Genomic DNA, 19,639 nt, shown 5'->3' with positions numbered 1-19,639 from the left:
TGTGGGGAGCAGGTGTCCGTACTAAATCTAGCACCTATATTAATTAGCTCCCAGGAGCAGGGGGCCCACCATACTGCCCGAGCAGTTGAAAAAAAGAACTTTTTGAAGTGCTAAGAATTGGGATCAAGCCCTTGATTGGCTTCTGTACTGACAACCTGGATGACGAGGAGATCCACCCTCAAAAAAAATTTCCTTCCAGAATGGCAGGAGCATGATTCTCCCCCAACTAAAATTCCCTGGTGTTTCTTTTGTGTATACTTATATTTTCCCTCAGCCAAACGTGGGCTCTCTGAGGGGAGGAACTTTTATATTTTTTCCCCCTCAATATTCCCTAGGAATCGCAGCTGCCACAATCGCTGGAGCCGGCGGCTCCTTGTCGCCAGAGGAGCGGGGAGGACTTTGTGAAGGACTCGGCCCCACAGATTGAGCCGGTGCCCGCGCGGCTCCGGGGCGTCGGGGTTGGGAGCAGAGCCGGCCGGGCCAGCGCAGAGCTGTACTGTGTGTCCCAGGGAGAGAAATTTCCTATACCCAGGGAATCCGTTCTTGCAGCTCAGCTTTCTCTCCTGGCTCTAGCATAGGGATGGATATAGTGGGCACTTAATATCTGTTGATCTCCAATTGATAAATAGTCAAAGGACATGAACGGACAGTTTTCAGATGAAGAAATTAAAGCCATCTATTGTCATAAAAAAAAGGCTCTAAATCACTGTTGATTAGAGACATGCAAGTTAAGACAACTCTGAGGTCCCACCTCGCACCTCTCAGACTGGCTAAGACAGGAAAAGAAGATGAATGTTGGAGGGGAGGTGGGAAACCGGAAACACTGATACATTGTGGGTGGAGTTGAGAACTGATCCAACCATTCTGGAGCGTGATCTGGAACTCTGCCCAAAGGGCCTTTGACCCAGCAGCGTCCCTACCCGGCTTCTATCCTAAAGAGATACTAAAGGAGGGAAAGGGCCCTGAATGTGCAAGAACGTTTGTGGCAGCTCTTTGTAGTGGCCCGAAACTGGAAACGGAGTGGACGCCCATCAGCTGCGGAACGGCGGAACAAGTCACGGTAGGTGAATGATATGGACTATGATTGTTCCGTAAGAAATGACCAGCAGGAGGATCTCAGAGGGCCTGGAATGTTCTATATGAACCGATGCTGAGTGAAGTGACCAGAACCAAGAGAACATTCTACGGAATAACAAGATTATGTGATGATCAAATGTGATGTTCTCGGCTCTTCTCAACAATGACGGGATTCAGGACGATTCCAATAAACTTGGGGTGGAAAACACCGACTGAATCCCGAGAGAGAACTATGGAAACTGACTGTGGATCAGCACGCGCCGTTTCCCCCTTTTTCCCCTCATGTTTTTTTTCCGTTTTTGTGTGATTTTTTTCTCTCCGAACCTGATTTATGTGGAAATATGTAAAAAATGACTATAACAAAAATGTTTACACGTCATAAATTTAACAATTAAAAAACCACGTCTGCGAACTCGGAGCACAAGTATCGCGAGGGTCAGCGGGCCAGAAGGGGAGGTAAATGGCAAAAGGTAACAAAGCCATTCATGATCTCGGGGAGAAGCCCTGAATTCTTTTCCCACAGGCCCTCAGGAGAACGTGGCTCCCAATTCGAGCCAGAACCCTTAAAATTAGTATCGGATGCATGATTTGTCTCCAGCTTCCAAACGAACGTATTTGCTGTTTTTAGAAAGTCCCTCCCTGGGCGCCCAAAGAATGGGAAAGGAAACGCACGCAGCAGGGGCAGCCCCGGGAGCGCCGAGTCCTCCGGGACCACAGGGAGCGCGGAGCCCGCGCCCGGCTTTCGGCTGGGGCGGAATCGCTCGTCTCTCTGGTTCCGGGGCGTGGCGACCGCTCTAGCTCGCTCTCCGGGCTCGTCTCGTTGGCTCCGACCCCGTAGGACCCGATGTTGAGTAGACAGGATTCTGGTTAAAAGGTTCCCCGCCCCCTCCGCGGGGCTGCCCCCGGGGTTGCCTGGAAGCTGTCGCCCTCCGCGCTCGCCTGAGGGCCCGCAGGAGGGCGTTTTAGTCATTCAGCTTTTGTATACACATATATAAGTACGTATAGAGATATAATTTCTGGTGGGTACGGCGCGAACTTGAGTACTGCGAGACTGGGAGGAGGTCGCGATGCAAAATAAGCGGCTGCAGCTGCGCAGACCCAGCCGCAGCTACTTCCTTCGGCCTTCCCCGGCGTCCTCGCGTCGCCAAGGCGACGGGGGCGGGGCCTGTAGAAGGCGCGGGAAGTCCGCGGAGCTGGGGTCCTCGCGCGCCGGGACGACTCCCTCCCGCTCTCCCCCTTCCATTCCTTCCCTCGCCACCGCCCAGGCCGGCTCCGTGTCTCTTCAGTGGCGGCCTCACGGGCCTTCCGGCTGGAGGACAGCGGCCCAGCGCCGGCCTCAGACCCAGCTCCCAGCCTAGCCCTCGGTAGGAGAAGAGGGAGCCCTCCCCCCTTTCGAGCCCCGCCTCCCTCCGCACCTCCCCTCGGATATGGGCGGGAGGGGGAGGGCCACGTGCGCCTGCGCGGGCTCTGGCGCCTGCGCCCCGGGCCCGCCGCACGGCAGGGTGACCGGAAGGGGCTGCTTGTCCGCTCTGGACCTTGATTGGCCCGTTGGCCGGAGAGCTTGGCGGGGGGACGGCCAGCCGGGTTCGAATTCCAGCGCGGGCCGGGGCTCCTTGTGGGAATTCCGAAGTTTGGGGTGGCCTGCCCGGAAAAGAGCCGGTGTTCTGAGTTCCCGCGGGGGCTGGAGTCCTGGGTTCAGATTCTACCCCGTGTGACCCTGGATCAGTCACTCGTCCCTTTGGTGCCTCAGTTTCCCCTTCTGTAAAATAAAGCGATTGGGTCATTGGGTAACAGCTTCAAGTCGGCAAAAGGCTTCGCGAACTTTTACCCGTTTGGTCAGCGCAGAGCCCGGGCAGAGCCTAACGCTGAGGAGGAGGAGATGACCTCCCGCCCGGGCCTGGTCTGGGGAGTGTGGCTGAGCGTGGTTAAGGCCTCTGCCGCCCCTCCCCCCGCGGGGGGGGGCTACGTGAGCTCCCTCCCTCCCTGTGCGGGGCTTCCCGTCATCCCCCCTTCCCCCCCCTGGGCTTGTGTCCTGAGTGCGAGGCTGGAGGGCTCAGCAGGGGTCAGAGGTGACCCGACCCTTCCCTTCTTCAGGTCCCTCGGGCAGCCATGGCGAGCTCCCTGGGAGCGGCTGCGGGGAGGGGCCGCCCGGTGGAGTGCGGCCAGAGAGGAGGCAGAGCGGCCCCGGGGAGCACGGCCAGGTAGGAGCGCTTCCTCGGGGAGGACTCCCTGGCAGGGCTGTGCCCCTCAGACCAATTTCTCCCAGGCAGCTTGGTGACCCGCGGCCTGGGGTGGTCCGGGCCCACGAGTGGCCGCCGGAGCCGGGTCCTCTGGAGCCGGAGGAGCGGGGAGGACTTTGTTAAGGACTCGGCCCCACAGATTGAGCCGGTGCCCGCGCGGCTCCGGGGCGTCGGGGTTGGGAGCGGAAACGGCCGGGCCAGCGCAGAGCTGTACTGTGTGTCCCAGGGAGAGGAAAGCTTCCCGGGGAAAGTTCCGGCGGCTCTGCCCCTGCTCACGGGGGCCCGGCTCCTTGGGTCCGAGTTGAGGCACTTAGGGCTTGGGGGTCGGGTTCCCGAGGGGAGGGGGGCCTTCCAGCCCCGGGCCCAGCGGAGGGAGAGGGTCGGCGGTGGGCGGGGGTGTCCCCGGTGAGGAACAGAGAACTCAAGGAAGCTCCATGGGCGGCTTCCTGCAGGCCGAGGCCGGAAGTGAGGAGGGGGCTGGAGGTGACTCTCGGGGAGGGGGGGTTGTTGACGTGGGGGGTCCGGCGGAGAAAGCAGCCGAGCGGGCCCTTGGGGACGTGTGTCTGAGGTGGGGAGGCGCAGTGAGTCCTGCAGAGAGGTGATGGAGGGCCCCTGACAGAGCTTTCGGCGAGGACCAAGGGGGAGGCTGGGAAGGGTCAACCACATGGGGGGGGGATGGGAGAGAGCAGGAGCGGCCAAGGGGGCTTGGGGGGCCGTGTGGGGGGCGCTGCACAAGCCCGCTGGTCACCCCATTGGCGTTGGAGGCGGGAGCTGGACGGGGACCAGAGAGAGGTCAAGGTCAGTTGCTCAGAGGCTTTTTGAGGATGCTCCATTCTCTCTCCTCTCTCTGTCTCTCTCTGTCTCTCTCTGTCTCTCTCCTCTCTCTGTCTCTCTCTCTGTGTCTCTGTCTCTGTCTCTCTCTCTGTGTCTGTCTCTCTCTCTCTCTCTGTCTCTCTCTCTGTGTCTGTCTCTCTCTCTCTCTCTCTCTCTCTCTCTGTCTCTCTCTCTCTGTCTCTGTCTCTCTCTCTCTCTGTCTCTCTCCTCTCTCTCTCTGTCTCTGTCTCTCTGTCTCTCTCCCCCTCTCTCTGTCTCTCTCTCTGTCTCTCTCTCTCTCTCTCTCTCTCTGTCTCTCTCTCTCTCTCTGTCTCTCTCTGTCTCTGTCTCTGTCTCTCTGTCTCTCGGTCTCTCTCTGTCTCTCTCTCTGTCTCTGTCTCTCTCCTCTCTCTCTCTGTCTCTCTCTCTGTCTCTGTCTCTCTCTCTCTCTGTCTCTCTCCTCTCTCTCTCTGTCTCTGTCTCTCTCTGTCTCTCTGCTCCTGACCCCGTATTGGAAGCTTTTCCAGCATGATGAGATCTGCCAGAATGAAAATGCCCCTTTGAGACCTCAGGGTCCCCTCCAAGCTGTGACATCTCCAAGCGGGACGTTCCCCGACCTCACAGATTTCCTCTTAAAACTCATTGAGCTGCCATTCAATGACAGAGACGACCAATGCGGAGTTTGGGGATTTGTCCCCAACTGGAGCCGCCCCCGGGCTCCGGGGTCCGCTCGGTGCTGACGATGCTTCCCCCTCAGGTCCTCTAGGATGCCCCAGGCTCCGAAGGGGCCCAGGAGCAAAGGGCCCTCCGTCCTAGGCCGTCCGCCTCCGAGTCAGCTCGCCCGCACCTGGAACCGCGGGGGCCGCTTAAGAGAACTGCGGGCCAGGTGAGAGGGGCCGGGCCGGCCGATGCCACCACGACGAAGGGCGGTTTGGGACCCTTTGTGCCCTAGTTAAAAGCTTGGCACCCATTGGCTTAGCCAGGGCCCAGCCAGCGTACAAGGTAACCTGAGAAGCGTTAAGTGTCTGGGGCTGGACTTGAACCGAGGTCCTCCTGACTCCAGGATCAGGGCTCTGTCCACCGGCCTTCAAGCTGCCCCAAGGCAAGGGAGACTTGGAGGGCTCTCAGGGGAGCGGCCCTGTCTGGGGGCTGGCCCGCACTGCCGGGAGACCGTCCTCGTGGTAGCTACAGGGGCCAGGGGCGACACAAGGAAGGCCGGGTGGCCGGCCCTGCCCTGGGCCCCGGGGCCGCTCTTTCCACTCCAGGCCAATCCAGAGGGTTTTCGGATACATCTTGTGCCATCCTGCCGGCTCTCCCGGCACGTCTCCCTCCTCGGCTTCCCGTCCAAAGGCTGCTGGGAAATGACTCCCCCTCATGCTCTCTCTGCTTCCAGATGTCTGGCCAGAAAGTTCTTCTTTTTGTGGGCGCAGCGGACCTTCGGGAGGGTCTTCCCCTTCAGAGCCAGGTAGGGGAAATGGGGAGCGGGGCACTGTGGGGATGGGGTCTGGCAGGGGGCCTCCAGGCACGAGGCATCCCGCCAGGAACTGCACGGGTCCTTTTGAGGAGGAAGGGCCGGGGCAGAGAAGTCTGCCTTCCAGCCTCGGCCTGGTCTCCCCGGCCCGGTCTCCCCAGCCCGGCCTCCCCGGCCCGGTCTCCCCGGCCCGGTCTCCCCGGCCCGGCTTCCCCGGCCCAGTCTCCCCTGTCTCGCCGGCCTGCACCCAGCTCTCCTTTGCTCCGAGAGGAAGAACCAATCAGATTCTTCCTTGGAACAGCTGATTCCCCTTTTGTTTGTGGCAGACCTCACGTGTGTGCTACGTGGGCTAAGCTGTGAGTGCGAATCACATTTTGTGTGTGTTCTTCTTGTTGCGGTGACTCCTTAAAGGGCCTTTTGTTGAACAGAAACTTTTTTTCTAAAGTGAATTAACTTCTCCTTTGGTAAATCCTTTCTTGGAAAAAAAAAAATGGAAGCCTCTATTGCTCCCTCTTGTTTTGACACCCCCCAGTATTTCCCAGTGTTTCCCTCCTCTCTTCCCTCCAGAGGAAATGTGTGTCGGGGCCGGCTCGGGAGTCCTCATTCCCCTTCCCGGGGGGGCCCCTTCTGCCGGCCCGGCCTCTCTCCTTCCTCGGCTGTTCTGCCTTCTCCTCCTGGATGTCTCTGCCCCAAGTCTTGGGGAGCCCTCCGGAGAAGGGCCATTCTGTGGCATGAGCACCCCGCTCACCCACGGCCACCCCCGGACCAAAATGATGAGCTCCCACGGTATCTGTCGTGTAAATGGCGCGGGGCTCCCGCTGACCCCTGGAGGAGGCAGGTCCCGTGGGCCGCCACCTTCCTGGGCTGCTGAGGAGTCACCGACAGTGACTTCCACGGGATCACGGTGCTGAGAGTCACAGGCAGGATTCGAATCCAGGGCTCCTCTCACTAGGGCTGACTGCAGTTCCTTAAACAAAGGATTATTGGTGTTTGTGCTCGGGATCTGTGCCATCCTGGGGCGATTTGTCTCAGCCTCTGTTTCCTCATCTCTAAAGTGGGGACGGTGTAACATTCTAACCTTCCATGCTGCCCTAAAAGGGTGGTGTCCTGCTGGGTACTCCCCCCGCTGATGCAGATGGCAGCCCCTCTCTCAAAGAGGACTCTGGGAGCTGCTAGGACAGGGTCATTCCTGGTCTCCCCCTTCCTGCCCAGGGAGAAGCTGCTGCCCGGCCTAGACGTAGGAGTCCTGGGGACCCGACGTGGGAGAGCTGGGCTCTGTGGGCTGTGCCGGGGAGATGCCAGTGTGGGGCCTGTCGGTCCCAGGAAATCCCTGCCACGGCCCGTGGCCCGTCTGCCCGGGGAGCCTGTGCACGCGCTGAGTGCGCTGCTGGCGCCTTCCCGGGCCGTGTGAGCTGGTCGGACGGACGCCGGGCTCTGCTCGACGGGCGGCCCCAATGGTCCGCTCTGTCCCCTGCCCAGGTACCATTATGAGAAGAAGCTCCTGCAGAGGACCTTCGTGGAGTGGAGGGAAGAGTGGTGGCTGTGCCGGCGAGAGTGGAAGCTCCGGGTCCGAGCCGACTGCCACTACAGGTCAGAAGGTCACCATCCTCACCCTCACTGGGGGGCAGTGGTGCTGCGTGGGGACCAAAGCGAGGGGGCTGCCCCCCCAGTCCCCCGGGGGACAGTGTCCTTGTGGGGAAAGCCGATGAGCAGAAGCTGAGAGGGAGCCCACCCTCGTCTCCCACAGAGCTTTGTGTCCTGTAGGCAGTTAAGATGGGGCCCAGCTCGTAGAGGTAACCGGGCCTGGGGGGGGTCACAGTCATGGTGGCCAGGAAATCCGGACCCTGGCAGCCTCAGGGCAGCATGCGGATAGGGCAGAGGCCAGCAAGCCTGAAGGGCCGCCACTGCCACCACGAGGAGAGCCGGCTGCTCCTTCAGGAGTCGGGGCTTTCTGTGCCAAGCTCTGTGCCAACCATGGGAAGGCCAGGGCAAAAACGGAGCGGGCCTGCCCTCCCGGAGCTGACGGTCTGTGCAGCAGGATACAGACGGCTCACAGGCCAGTCACAGCAGGGAGCCCGCTGGCACCGCTGCCCAAGCCCGTCCTCCTCCTGTTGGAGTGGGCTTGGCTGAGCTCGGCAGCCCCTGGGCCCGCCCAGGTCCTGGCCATTTCTCTGCTCACACTTTGTCCACGTGGGTCCAACCTGCCGCCATCGAGGCCCCGGTCCTTGTAGCTGGCACCTGTAGCAGAGGCTTTGAGGGCAGCCTTGGCCAGGCCCCCTTCCTGCCCAGTGTCTGTGCCCAGTGGCGGTCTGCGGTCTGCAACCTGGGCCTTCAACAAGCTCCTCTTCATCTGTCTGGAGGCTGTGGCTCGGGCTGTGCAGTTGCCCCTGGACATGGGGCTTTATTTGCCAGACTGAAGGGAGCTCACACACAGAAGTCCCTTTGCCCTATTTTAGGAGTTTGAGTGGCGCTTCTGTCCTGGCAGAGGGGGCACCGAGGGAGGGCTCGGGCTCCCCCTCCCCCTGAGCTTTCCTGCTCGGCTGCCGCTGTCCCCACTGGCCAAGGCCTGTGGGGAGGATGGGCTGGTCTGCACTTGTGACGCTCCTGCACGTGGCCCCCTCACCAGCTCCCATCCCCCTTCGTTTACTTGTGCCCCTTTGGGGGCCACCTTTATCCCTCTCCCGACCTTGGTGCTGCTTTTGGGAAGTGCCTTGATCCTTTGGGGAGCGCTCCTCTTTGGGCTGGACGGCCAGGCTCAGGCCGGGCCCTGGAGCGGGTCGGGAGCCAGGATTTGGATCAAGGGCTGCTTGGCAAGCAGAGCGGGCGGGGGCGCGGGGGCGGGCCGCAGCTTTCTGACAAGCCTCTTGGCTGGTTAGATACACCTTGTACAACGTGACCTTCCAAGCCTGGCGCACGTACATCCTGCAGCGCCGAGACCAGAGGAACAAGCAGCGCAGAGCCGAGGACCACGGTAAGAGACGGAGCGGACGCGGGCTTCGGAGGGCCAGGCGTGGGCCGGGGGCGGGTCCTGGCCGGCCAGTGAGAGGGGACTGGGCACATGGCACCGCTCCTGCCCCGGGAGGTTGGACGGGGGGCCCGGGGCTCTCTTCCAGCCCAGATCAGAGTCCCGTGAAAAGGGTGGTTGGGGTGTGGCTGCTGATGCAGGAACTGTGTATTTCCCCCTAAATTCTCCGGATTTCAGGGGCCTTTTCCCTTTAAAATCTGTTTTCACTTTCCAATGAACAAGCGCGGCTCCCTCTCTGACTTCCCGGAGAAACCAAACCAAACAAGCCCTGGGCACTTGGGTGTGCGTTCAAGCAGAACAGGCCCCTCTTTGGCCGGCTCTCCTTGCCGGGAGGTGACCGGGGTCCCCCAGCTCTTTGCTGCCGTTTTGGGTACATTTGGGGGAGGTCCTTGATTGGTCCCTGAGGCACAGCGTGAGGAATGGAGGCAGCCCTCCATCACCACGTGGCCGGCAGAGCCGAGTGACCTGTCAGGGCTCCCGTTGGAACCCAGAGGCCGAGCCTCCCTGCTTCTGGGCCCTGTGGTGCCCCTAGTGGTGGGGCCCAGGGGGCAGGGGCTCAGGGGCTCTGGCTGGGTCCCCATGCCGGTCCTGAAGGAGACCGCTGCCACCCGTCTGTCCCTTCCCGGGAGGACCCGGGCAGTCGTCCAGCCATGGTCCTCAGGGCCTCTTTTCTTCCTCACCGTCTCCGGGGCTCAGCGGCCAGGCAGACCCTGCGGCCGGCCTGGAAGCACTGGCTCATCTACGTGGACGTCCGTCGCACCAAACAGGAGATGCGCGCCAAGGCGCAGGAATTCCGGCAGCAGAGCCTCCTGCGGTGAGTGTCTGCGGCCGCCGAAGCCTCCGTGGGAGCTCTGGGAATGGGGAAGGGTCCCGACCCCGTGTGTGTCTGTGGGTCAGCCACGCTGGGCTGTCCCGGCCCCTTTTCCGAGCGCTGAGAGTGGGAATGGAGCGGCCCAGGATCCCAGGACGCAGCTCAGGGTGTGGAGGCGGGGAGGGGCTGCGGTCGGATGAGGACATGGATCTGGGGGTTATGGCCTCCTAGACTAAGGCGGGCCTTGGGAGGCTGGCGCAGAAGGCCGGCTCGGAGTCCTGGCGCCTCACCTCCTGGCTCAGATAGATCCCCCCCCCCACCGTCCCCACAGTTGGCCATCCCTGCCCTCTTCCCCTTGGCAGTCAGGACAGCTGGCCCCTTTTCCCCCTTCCCCTCCCCCATCCCTAGGCCATCTGGCCTTTCTCTCTCCTGGGACGGCTCACCTGGGCCATGGCTTTGGGACCTCAGCTGCAGACGGAGCGGCCCGCTCCCTGCGCCGCGGAGGATCTTCCCTTCTGGTGGGGGGCAGGGGGCTCTTCCCTGTGTCTGGTGAAGGCTCTTCCCCACTCCCGGGGGGGGGGGGCTTCTCAGAGCAGAGCTAACAGTCTGTCCCCGCTCCCCTTGGCCTCTGGCGGGCGCAGCCCCGTGACTACGTCTCCTGCCGGCCCCCTTCCTCCCCTTTCTCCTTGGCTGATGGGTCCTCCTCTTTAACGCAGAGTGCCTTGGGGAGCGTGGAGGCGGCGGGTGCGGAGGAGCCGGGAGGACCGAGTCATGGACGCCTTGGCCCTGCAGCACTGGGGCATCAGCCTGCAGTTCCGGGTAAGCCGCCCTCCGGGCCAGGAAGAGTCGGGACAGGGGCGCCGCCGGCCGCCTTCCCTTCCATCGCTGCCCTCGCGCACCCACGAGCCCTCTCCTCCCTCCGGACTGCCTTTGTCTCTCCCTCCTCCCTCATGGCTCGTCTCCCCAGAACCCCCGAGGGTCCGTTCAGCATTTCAGGCCTGTGGGTTCCTTTGACCCCTGCGTGGTCCTGGGCACCCTGGGCAGCCAGAGCCAGTGTGGGGCATCTCCCTGGGCCAGATGTTGGAGGGAGAGGTCTGAGAGCCGGCCGGGCTGAGGCCCCTGCGTTCTCCACCAGGTGGCGCTGTGGCTCCAGCATCCCCAGAGCCCTCCAACCTCCAGGAGTGAGTGGGCCTTAAAGCTCTGTGAGGTCAGGGAGCTCTGGGGGCCATGCCAGAGCTTGGCGCATAGTAGGTGCTTATTAACAGGAGACACTCATGGTCTTGGCTTGTTCCTTGTCTCAGAGGGATCCAAATGCCAGAGCTCCCCAAGTCTCCCCTTCCCTGCCCCCCCCCCCCACACCAACCTTCTGAGTCGGGGGCTGCAGTCCGTGGGAGCATGGAATGCCCTTCAGGCCCTTCTCTGGGCCCTCTCTCCCTTTACTAATCTCTGGCCTCTCCTTCGATCTGGCTTTTCCCTCTGCCTTCCAGGCTTGGTCTCAGTGGCAGGAGCAATTCCTGCGTGTCCAGATCATCCACAGGAAGGAAACTGAGGCAGTCAGGCACTACGAAGGCCGGGAACGACACAGGGCCCTGAGGGCGTGGAGGAGCTACGTGCAGGGCCGCCAAGAGAAGCAGCAGCGGGCCCGTGAGTGGGGGGCACTGGGTCAGCCTGCCCCGATGGGGCTGGGCCTTCGCTGGCAGGCCTGTGAGAGCCGGGGCTCGGCCCGCGGGGTGGTGCGGTGGGCAGGGGCCAGCTCTGGGGGCTGAGGCCTTGGGAGGCCGTGGGTGCCCTGTGCTCCTGCCCGATGCGTCTTCTCTGCTGGGCACCCCAGCATAAAGAACCCCCAGAATCTGGGCAGAGATTTTATTACGCTGCTAAGAGCGGCCCTAAATCCCAAGAGGAGGGAGCAAAGAAAGGGCTTTTAGCGATTAAGGGGAAGGATGAGTTCCCCGAGGAATCACAGTCAACCAGGAGGAAGACGCCATTAAGGGGAGTGCGCCATTGACTCCTAAGTTTGTAGAGAAGTTGGCTGTGATAAGGAGTCCCCCAGGCAGGCGGCCTGAGCCTGAGAGGGACGTCGCCCCCTAAAAAGAGTTAGCAAAGAGCTACGGCGCAAGCGGATCTTTTCCAGGGGAAATAGAACCTCGGGCCTTTGATGCCCTGACTTGGAGGGTGGGCTCTCTCGAGACTTCCATTGGGGGGGGATTGTAACCAGAAGTCCGCACGAAGAAAAGGCTCAGAAAAAGTCCACTTGGGATCCTAGCGGGCTCCTCCCCTACTGAGTGCCCTGAGCTTGAAGAATCGGAGAAAAGAGGGAGTGGGCAGCACAGAGAAGGAGGTCCCTGGAGGGGGGAGAGAGGGCGGCGCTTCTGGAGAAGTCTCGCTTCTTTTTCCCGCTTGGCAAAGGCGTCACCGGGAACCAGAAGCCCCGCGTGGGGACAGGAAGGCCCTGGCAGAGCTCGCCTGGATGTGGCCCTTCTCTGAGCAAGCTTTCGGGGGCCCAGAGGTTTTTCCTAGTTTGTGGCCAGTGGAAATAGGTTTCGGGAGGGACCGGGAGCGTTTCTTTTTTGAGGTGACATGTCTCTGGGCATTGGATGTTCTGCTTTTGACCCCGGCCCCTGACCGAGGGCCCCTCGCCCCTACCCACCAGTGGCAGCGAGTGCTGTGAGCCACCTGTGCAGGAGAAGGTTCTTGTTCTGTCCTCCTTGGTGGAAGGGGCCTAGGCCATCCCTGCCTGTCAGACCCACGCGGCTTATTGTAGGAGGGTCACAGCAGGAGCTGGAGGCTCCTGCCCCTCCCCCTCATCCCCACAGCTCACTGGGCAGACAGAACCCTCCTATGTGCTTCTCTCTAGAGCTGGCCAGACAGTTCCACTGCACCACCGTGGTCCGCTTGGGCTTCTCGGTCTGGCGGGCGGCCTGGGAGCAAAGGAAGTGCTTCCATGCGCATCAGGCGCGGATCGAGGCACTGGCGGTCCGGACCATCCTGCGGCACGCCTTCGAACGCTGGAAACACTGTATCCTTCTGGCTCGGTTGGCCTGGCCCAGGCTGCCCCCAAGTCAGTGCCGCAGCCCCCCTACTTTGGCCTCGTGTCCCCGCACTGTGGCTTATTTCCACATTGCCCATTGGGTGGCCTTCCGTGGTTAGGAGCCCCTCAGTGGGAGAGGGAGCTCAGGGGCTGTTTTGGTCTTGTCAGGGGCACCACAAGGTCTAGACCAAGCAGGCATTGGGCAGCAGTGTTGGGCACAAGGTTGCTGCCATGTCTCGGGCTCAGGGTGAGGACTTGGCGTCCAGTGAATTGGTGGCTCTGGCAGTTCTGGCGCCCGTGAGCTCGGACGGAGAACGTTCCATCAATTGGCAGCATCTTGTTATCCCAGGGGTCTGGCTACCCCCTCTCTGCAGACATGAGCCCCAAGGAGCCAAGTTATGGGGTGGGGGGTGGGGGACCACTTCAGAAAAAGCATCTTTAACCTCAGGACAGACATGCTGGTCTCCGCCGAGGAAGCTGCCCTCGGGCTCGTGGCCGAGGAGCACCGTCGGCGCCGGCTCATGGTAAGAGCTCTCCCTGCCAGCCCTGGGGTCGTGGGGGGAGCCTGAGGACCCTCTGCCTGGGCCGTCTTCCTCACTCTTGTCAGTGAGGGCGGGATTTGCAGCCCTTGAGCTGTCACGGCGGGGCGGGGGGGACAGGCGGGGGGCACCCTTCCACCTCCAGGCCATTTCTCAATTGAAAAAAACCAGAAATATTTGCTGCTGCGAACACTATGTGCTGTTAATGGCCCAATGAGGCCCCAGGACGGGCGCGCTTTGCAGGGGTGAGGGCGGAGGAACCCCGTGAGCCTCTTGGGCTGCTGTTTGACTCCAAGGAATGTCCCCCCCAAGGGGGACAAGCTTATATTTGCAAAGGAAAGAGATATAAAGCAGAGCAGCAGCACGGACGGACCTGGCACTGAGTGTCAGTGCAGACGTTCTCAGGACTAATGAAAAAATACAAGTTTCTGGCTTTTGTCTTTGCCCGCCCCGAGCTTTCTGGGATATCCTTGTCCCCTCCCCCCAGAGTGCGGCCCTGGATGGGACAGGCCAAAAACCAGTTCATCCAAACTAATCTGGCTCTTTCTGGGCCTGGTACTGGGGCGTGTCTGCCTGTGCCCCCCCACCCACCCCGGGGCATCTTTTTAGGGCCCAGCATGGTTACTGGCCTCTGCTGCCATGACACGGTGGGCGACGGCTTCTGCTTATGTCATTGTTACTTTTTGGAAACCATTTTTATGGGCGTTTCTTGTTTTTACATCATGTGACCCCAGGACGTTCAGTGGGCCACTTGAGTCACAGTCGCCACCCTGCTCCTTCCTTCTGTACTCTTTAATTCCAATTTCATCCACCTTTGAACATCCCCTGGCTTGCTTCCTGTACTCCCCTCAGCTACTCTCGGCCGTGATTGGCCGGCGCACAGAGTTCGCCTTCGTCATCGGGAAACTGGAACCCCTTGGTCTGGCCCCCATCCCCTGTCCTTCCTCCTCCCTGTGCCTCCCACCTCCTGATGCTGTTCTTCATCCCATCCCTATCCCCCCACCCCTCGGATCTTTGTCTAGGGGACCAACCCGCCCCTGCCGTGTCCCGAGCTTTCTCGTCCTCGCGCTCCGACTCCTGCCTGGGCTCATCTGTCCCCAGTTGGATCTGATCCTACCCCAGGCTGCCCTCCTTTCACTCCGCCCTCATCGATGCTCGAGTGCACCCTATGCAGGGATTCCCACAGGCCTTCTGACCTGATCTTGGCTCAGTCGTCGCTTATTTGTTGCACTGGATCTTCCCCAGGTCCCCTTCCCTCTGGTTCCTGGCCCCTTAGATGGTGTTTGACATATTCTGTCTACAGCAGCAGTTCCCAAATGAACTGCCCTAGCGAGCCTCTCAATCTCCCCCGCTCCTCTTCTCTTTTCTCTCCATTGCCTGCCTTGGTTTCCTCATTTTTAACCCCGAGCTTAATAGTAACCCTAACTCCCAGTTTGGATTGAGGATCCAGTGCATGGAGGAAAGCGGGGTGGACAAAGAGCATTATGGGAAATGGCAAACACCCGTCTAAGGGGCTAGGAGCCAGATGGAGCAACAACTGGGCTGTGCTGGGCAGCCTGGGCCGGGAGAAGCTTGACGTTTGCCCAAGGCCCTAAATTTAGCCAGGACTTATAACAGCACGCTGTAAGTGCTAAGTATTGCTACTGAGGCCCGCGGTGGGCTGTTGCCGGCTACATCGGAGTCTGTTCTACCCCTGACCCTCAATGTAAGTTAAAGACATTGTTGGGCAGTAGAGAGTCCCCTCATTAGTACAATGGGAGGTCCGAAGCCCTCCCATCCCAGTGCTTTGCTAAAGACCTGGGCAGATTCCTCCGTCCCTTCTCCCGACTTCTCCGTGGTGTTTGTGTGCCCGCTTTATTTCATGATCCGGCCAGTGTTGGGCGCCGGTTGCTGATGGCCAGTTTCTTGTGGAATCTTTGAAGAGGAAGTTCTTGTTTTCTCAGCCACATTTTGGGGTCTCTTTCTAGTCTGGCTCCTTTCCGTGACTCCAGCGGATTTCCGTTCCTTCCATGGCTTCCACCCCCGCAGTTTGCTCTTGGTTGGTTGGGAGCCCCCAGCCTCATTTTCCCACAACCCTTAAGTTGGTTGTGGGCCGGGGCCAGGCTGAGCTGTGAAGCGGGGAGAGACTGACAAAGGGATTTGTATTTCTGCCGAGCGCCGGCCAGAGAACGGTGTTCGGTGCTCTCTGAGATTTCTGGGATCTCCTGGTCTAGAGTCACGGGGTTCCCCGCTCTGTTGAGTTTGAGCTCTTTAAGGGCCTCAATGAAGAAGAAGAGCAATCCATGCCATCATGAGGCTGGCCGCCATCTTGACGCAGTCCTTCTCTCTCTTTTCCCCTTGAATGTACCCTTCATATTGTTCCCGGGTGAACGGGCTCACCAGCGGGTTTTTAGGGGTGCCTGATGCTCCTTGGCCTGCCATTTCCTTCTTTTCTTGCCCCATTTCTCATCCTGGACTTCAGCTAGTCACTTTCCCCAGCACTTGGCCCATCCTCTCCAGCCTCGGTTCCTCCAGGTTGCTTCCAGCACCTGACACACTCCTCACCCTCCTGGCCTCCTTCGGCCCCTCGCCAGGCCCACCACAGCAGCTCTGCCCCCGAGACGGCCCTTCCTTCCTCTCCTTGGAGGGCCCATTGTCCCTTTCCTGTGTGGAGACTTAGAGTCGGACAGCAGGTTAGTGCTCCTCCTGGCTGGCCCCCTTGTTTGATGGCTGAGGGGTTTCCTTAGGAAGCCCACGTGGAGCCGGGATTCAGGGCGGGGTCGGCCCTATATCACCAACGGGGCTTGTCTGAGGCTTAGGGGTCGCCTCCGAGTTCTACTTGTGTGGCGTGTCTTCCTCAGGCAGAGGCTGGTCTCCCTGTGCTGTGCTCCGGTGCGAGCAGCCCCCGCGAGATACTGACCTGGGCCCCGAGCTGGAGTCCGATCAGAGGCCTCCTTGGGCAAAGGACTCGGCCAGTCCTTGAGGCTCCATCCTGAGCCTGCTCCCTCTCTCTCTCTCTCTCTCTCTCTCTCTCTCTCTCTCTCTCTCTCTCTCTCTCTCTCTCTCTCTCTCTCTCTCTCTCTCTCTCTCTTTTTTTTTTTTTTCCCCTGAGGCTGGGGTTAAGTGACTTGCCCAGGGTCACACAGCTAGGAAGTGTTAAGTGTCTGAGATCAGATTTGAACTTGGGTCCTCCTGAATTCAAGGCTGGTGCTCTATCCACTGCGCCCCCTAGCTGTCCCCTCCCTCTCCCTCTCCCTCTTTCTGCAGCTCAGCGGCTTCCGGGCACTGAAGGAGAACGTGGAGAGGTCCCGACTGCACCGCTTGAGGAAGAACCTGGCTCATGGGCAGTACCAGGCCATGGTGAGGCTCCCCTCCCGGGCCTCACAGCCCAGCCGGCCGCCCTCAGGGGGCTCTCCTGCAGGCAAATCCGTACTTGGTGACTTTTTGTGTCTTTAGTGTGACCCAGAAAATTGGGATTCCCCCCCCCTGACGCAGGCCCTCCACAGCCAGCAGCTGGGGCTCGTCTGACTGAGTGGGCCGTGACCTAGTTACTGCAGATGGTCACACTTAGCAGGGGGACAAGTTCTCCCAACGGGATTGTTCCAGGATGCCCAGAAGGAAGAAAATAGGGCCCCGGGCCTGCAGGCGTTGGGTCAGTCCATTTGCTGGGTCTTGTGAGAAGCCGAGGGCAGGACGTGGCAGAAGGAAGACCCCTTCCATGGGAAGTCTGATTTCTAAAGTCAAAGGGAATGGCCAAAGTGGAATGGCCTCAGCGCAGCCCGGGCCGTTTTTAGTGGGAAGGGTCCCCCTCTGCTGGGGGTGGGGTCTGGAGCCTTGCTTCCCACACATCTTAGCCCGGCCCCCTGGGTGCCTCAACTTGCTCACTTATAAGCTGGGGTGGTGGCCTGCAGGCCGGGAGGAGTTAGGGCCCCTTCTGTGTGAGCCTTCAAACACTGCTGTGGCCTCCCCTCACGCAGTCCGTCTTGTCCGTCTCCAGCTTCTGCAGAGGTTCTGGCACGTCTGGTGTGCTCAAATGGAACAGAAGGAGGATGCGAAGCAGCTGCCCCAGTCCCTGCGTGCCCTCGGCCACCACAGGTACCATGACCTTTCCGGGAGCCTCCCCTCTGTCAGCTGGGGCCTGGCTGTGGCACTCACTGGTCCGGCCTCGCGAGCTCCTTGCAGGTCACTGTGGGAGTCGCTGCTTCTTGGCTCTGCTGGCCACAAGCAACCATCGGGCTTCTTATTGAGGGAGTTCTCAGTGGGGCCTTGCTTTTTGGGGGCCGTGGATTGGTGTCCTGGAGGAATTCCACTGTGGGAGAAAGCAGGCTGGTGCCAGGGGGTCCCCTGTGCCCATCAGGAGAGGGGCATACTGGAGTGGGCACAATGTGGGACCGGCTTTCTTTTGAAGTCAGCCCAAAGCCCTCCATGGCCTTGCTGGCTTCCATCCTCCAGGGCTTCTGGGGGGGGGTGCACGGTGAGTCCCCCTTTCTCTGAGGCTGCTGGGCAGGTGCTGGCCTGGAGGCAGTGTAGGGGGATGGCTAGAGCATCCAAGACATAAGGCTGAATCCTACCTCCTTTGCCTTAGTTCATCTGCAAAGTGAGAGGATCAGGCTAGTGACCTCTGAAGACCTTCCAGCCCTAAACTCTGTGTGTGTGTGTGTGTGTGTGTGTGTGTGTGGTCAGAGGGTGTTATTAGCCTTTTCTTTCTTTTTTTTTTTTTCTCCCTTTCTTTCTCCCTCTTTCTTTCTTTTATTTATTTTTTTTGCAGAGGCAATTGGGGTTAAGTGACTTGCCCAGGGTCACACAAGCCAGGACGTGTTAAGTGTCTGAGAGCAGATTTGAACTCAGGGTCTCCTGACTTCAGGGCTGGGGTTCTGTCCACCCCCACAGGATTTCTCACAGCCCAATCTTATTCCATCACAATCCCCAGACCACGGCTTGTCCAGCCATCCCCCAGTTGATGGGCATCCCCTTCATTGCCAGTTCCTTGCTGCCACAGATGGTACAATATGTGTTTTTCCCTTTCCTTTGATCTCTCTGGGATACAGAGCAGTAGTGGCAATGCCGGCTCAGAGCAGATGCAATTTTATGGCCCTTTGGGCCAAGTTCCCACTTGCTCTCCAGAATAAATCCCGTCTACTGACGCCTTTCACTCAATTACTGGGAGGACCCCTCCCTGCCCCATGGGCCACCCTGATATCTGTCCCCTTTTTTTTTTTTTTTTTTTTAGCCTGGCAGGAATACAGGCAGCTATTGATCTCATCTGTCAGTGATCCCTAATCAGAGCTGGGAGAAAGCTTTGAGATGGGAAGGCTTGGCGGCTGGGGATTCCTTACCCCTTGTGCAGCTGAGGACCGCCTCCCCCTTTCCCCCCTCCTTTCCTCCCCCATCCTTCTGGCCTCCAGAAGCTCCTGTTGCCTTTTGCCGTTTCTTTCCTCCTAACACGGAAGCCGAGCGTGATCGCCCTCTTCCTGTGGGCATGTTAGCCCTTCTCAGGTGTTTTCTTAAGGGAGGTGGGATGTGTGTGGCGAGGAAATGTCAGGACGCCTTCACTGGCTTGGTTGTCCCTCACAAGGCTGTTCCTGTCCTTGGATGACGTTCTCTGGGCTCACAGTTAGGGGGGCGGTTGAGCCTGAGAACCCAAAGGTTCTTAGGGGCTCCCTTCTTGTTTTCCAGGGAAGTCCTGTTGCACAAGTGCCTTCAGCTGTGGTCCCAGAATGCCCAGGAGAGCCGGCATGACAAGGTAGGGAGTTCGTGGAGATGCAGAGGGATCATGCGCCAGCTGCTTCATGGCACCTGAAGCCAACGTGGGGAGGGAGGAGGAAGAAGGTCAGGGTTGCTGAAGGGCTCCGGGGTTCTCTGGATGCCAAGTCAGAGAAGGGAAATGGAGACTCCAGAACAATGAGCAGCTGCTTCCCAGGCTCTCCCAGGATCAGTCGTGCATTGTGCCAGGGACTGCTCAGGCCTCCCAAACCCCAGTTCATTTCTACCACAAAAAGGGTCACTACAAATCTTTTTTCATATGTGGGTCCCTTTCCCTTTTTTTTTGACTTCTTTGGGATATTAGCCCAGTGTCTATACTGGGTCAAAGGGTATGCACAGTTTGAGAGCCCTTTGGGCATAGTTGCAAATTACTCTCCAGAATGGTTGGATCAGTTCACAACTCCATCAACAATGTATCAGTGTCCCAGTTTTCCCACATCTGCTCCAGCATTTATCATTGTCATTTCCTGTCATCTTAGCCAATCTGAGAGGTGTGATGTGGTGTCTCACAATTGTCTTAACTTGCATTTCTCTGATCAGTAGTGATTTAGAGCATTTTTTCACATGACTAGAAATGGTTTTAATTTCTTAACTGAAAATTGTCCATCTCTTTTGACCATTTATCAATTGGGGAATGGCTTGAATTCTCATAAATTTGAATCGGTTCTCTCTATATTTTAGAAGTGAGACCTTTATCAGAAATATTAGCTGCAAATTTTTCTTCCCAAATTTCTGCTTCCCTTCTAATCTTGGCTGCATTGATTTTGTTTGTGCAAAATCTTTTTAATTTAATGTAATCAAAATTATTCATTTTGCATTTTCTTGTCTGTAGTAGTTCTTTGGTCATAAATTCCTCTTTTCTCCACAGTCTGAGAAGTAGACCATCCCTTGCT

The 19,639-nt window shown here is 59.2% G+C and overlaps 1 protein-coding gene across 4 annotated transcripts in view; it reads left to right on the top strand.

The window, feature by feature from the left end:
* Positions 1 to 1,796: 1,796 nt before the first annotated feature.
* SFI1 (SFI1 centrin binding protein) overlaps positions 1,797 to 19,639 on the top strand; it is a 43,346-nt gene continuing 25,503 nt past the window's right edge. Inside the window, exons 1-14 of one of the 4 annotated variants that reach the window (XM_074293100.1) lie at positions 2,238 to 2,441; positions 3,172 to 3,278; positions 4,888 to 5,016; positions 5,524 to 5,595; positions 7,081 to 7,191; positions 8,478 to 8,572; positions 9,323 to 9,440; positions 10,154 to 10,256; positions 10,925 to 11,081; positions 12,292 to 12,453; positions 12,919 to 12,989; positions 16,251 to 16,343; positions 16,981 to 17,078; positions 18,660 to 18,726. In XM_074293100.1, coding sequence (XP_074149201.1) covers positions 3,187 to 3,278; positions 4,888 to 5,016; positions 5,524 to 5,595; positions 7,081 to 7,191; positions 8,478 to 8,572; positions 9,323 to 9,440; positions 10,154 to 10,256; positions 10,925 to 11,081; positions 12,292 to 12,453; positions 12,919 to 12,989; positions 16,251 to 16,343; positions 16,981 to 17,078; positions 18,660 to 18,726 — 1,368 coding nt within the window. In that variant the 5' untranslated portion in view covers positions 2,238 to 2,441; positions 3,172 to 3,186. Of the gene's footprint in view, positions 2,073 to 2,237; positions 2,442 to 2,619; positions 2,662 to 3,171; positions 3,279 to 4,887; positions 5,017 to 5,523; positions 5,596 to 7,080; positions 7,192 to 8,477; positions 8,573 to 9,322; positions 9,441 to 10,153; positions 10,257 to 10,924; positions 11,082 to 12,291; positions 12,454 to 12,918; positions 12,990 to 16,250; positions 16,344 to 16,980; positions 17,079 to 18,659; positions 18,727 to 19,639 lie in introns of those variants that run through there. The other 3 variants (XM_074293108.1, XM_074293115.1, XM_074293125.1) reach the window with 3 other exon arrangements.

This window comes from Sminthopsis crassicaudata, chromosome 1 (assembly GCF_048593235.1).
Source record: "Sminthopsis crassicaudata isolate SCR6 chromosome 1, ASM4859323v1, whole genome shotgun sequence".
NCBI lineage: Eukaryota > Metazoa > Chordata > Mammalia > Dasyuromorphia > Dasyuridae > Sminthopsis > Sminthopsis crassicaudata.
Note: the sequence above shows the minus strand (reverse complement) of the source record. Positions and strands in the feature narration are given on the sequence as shown.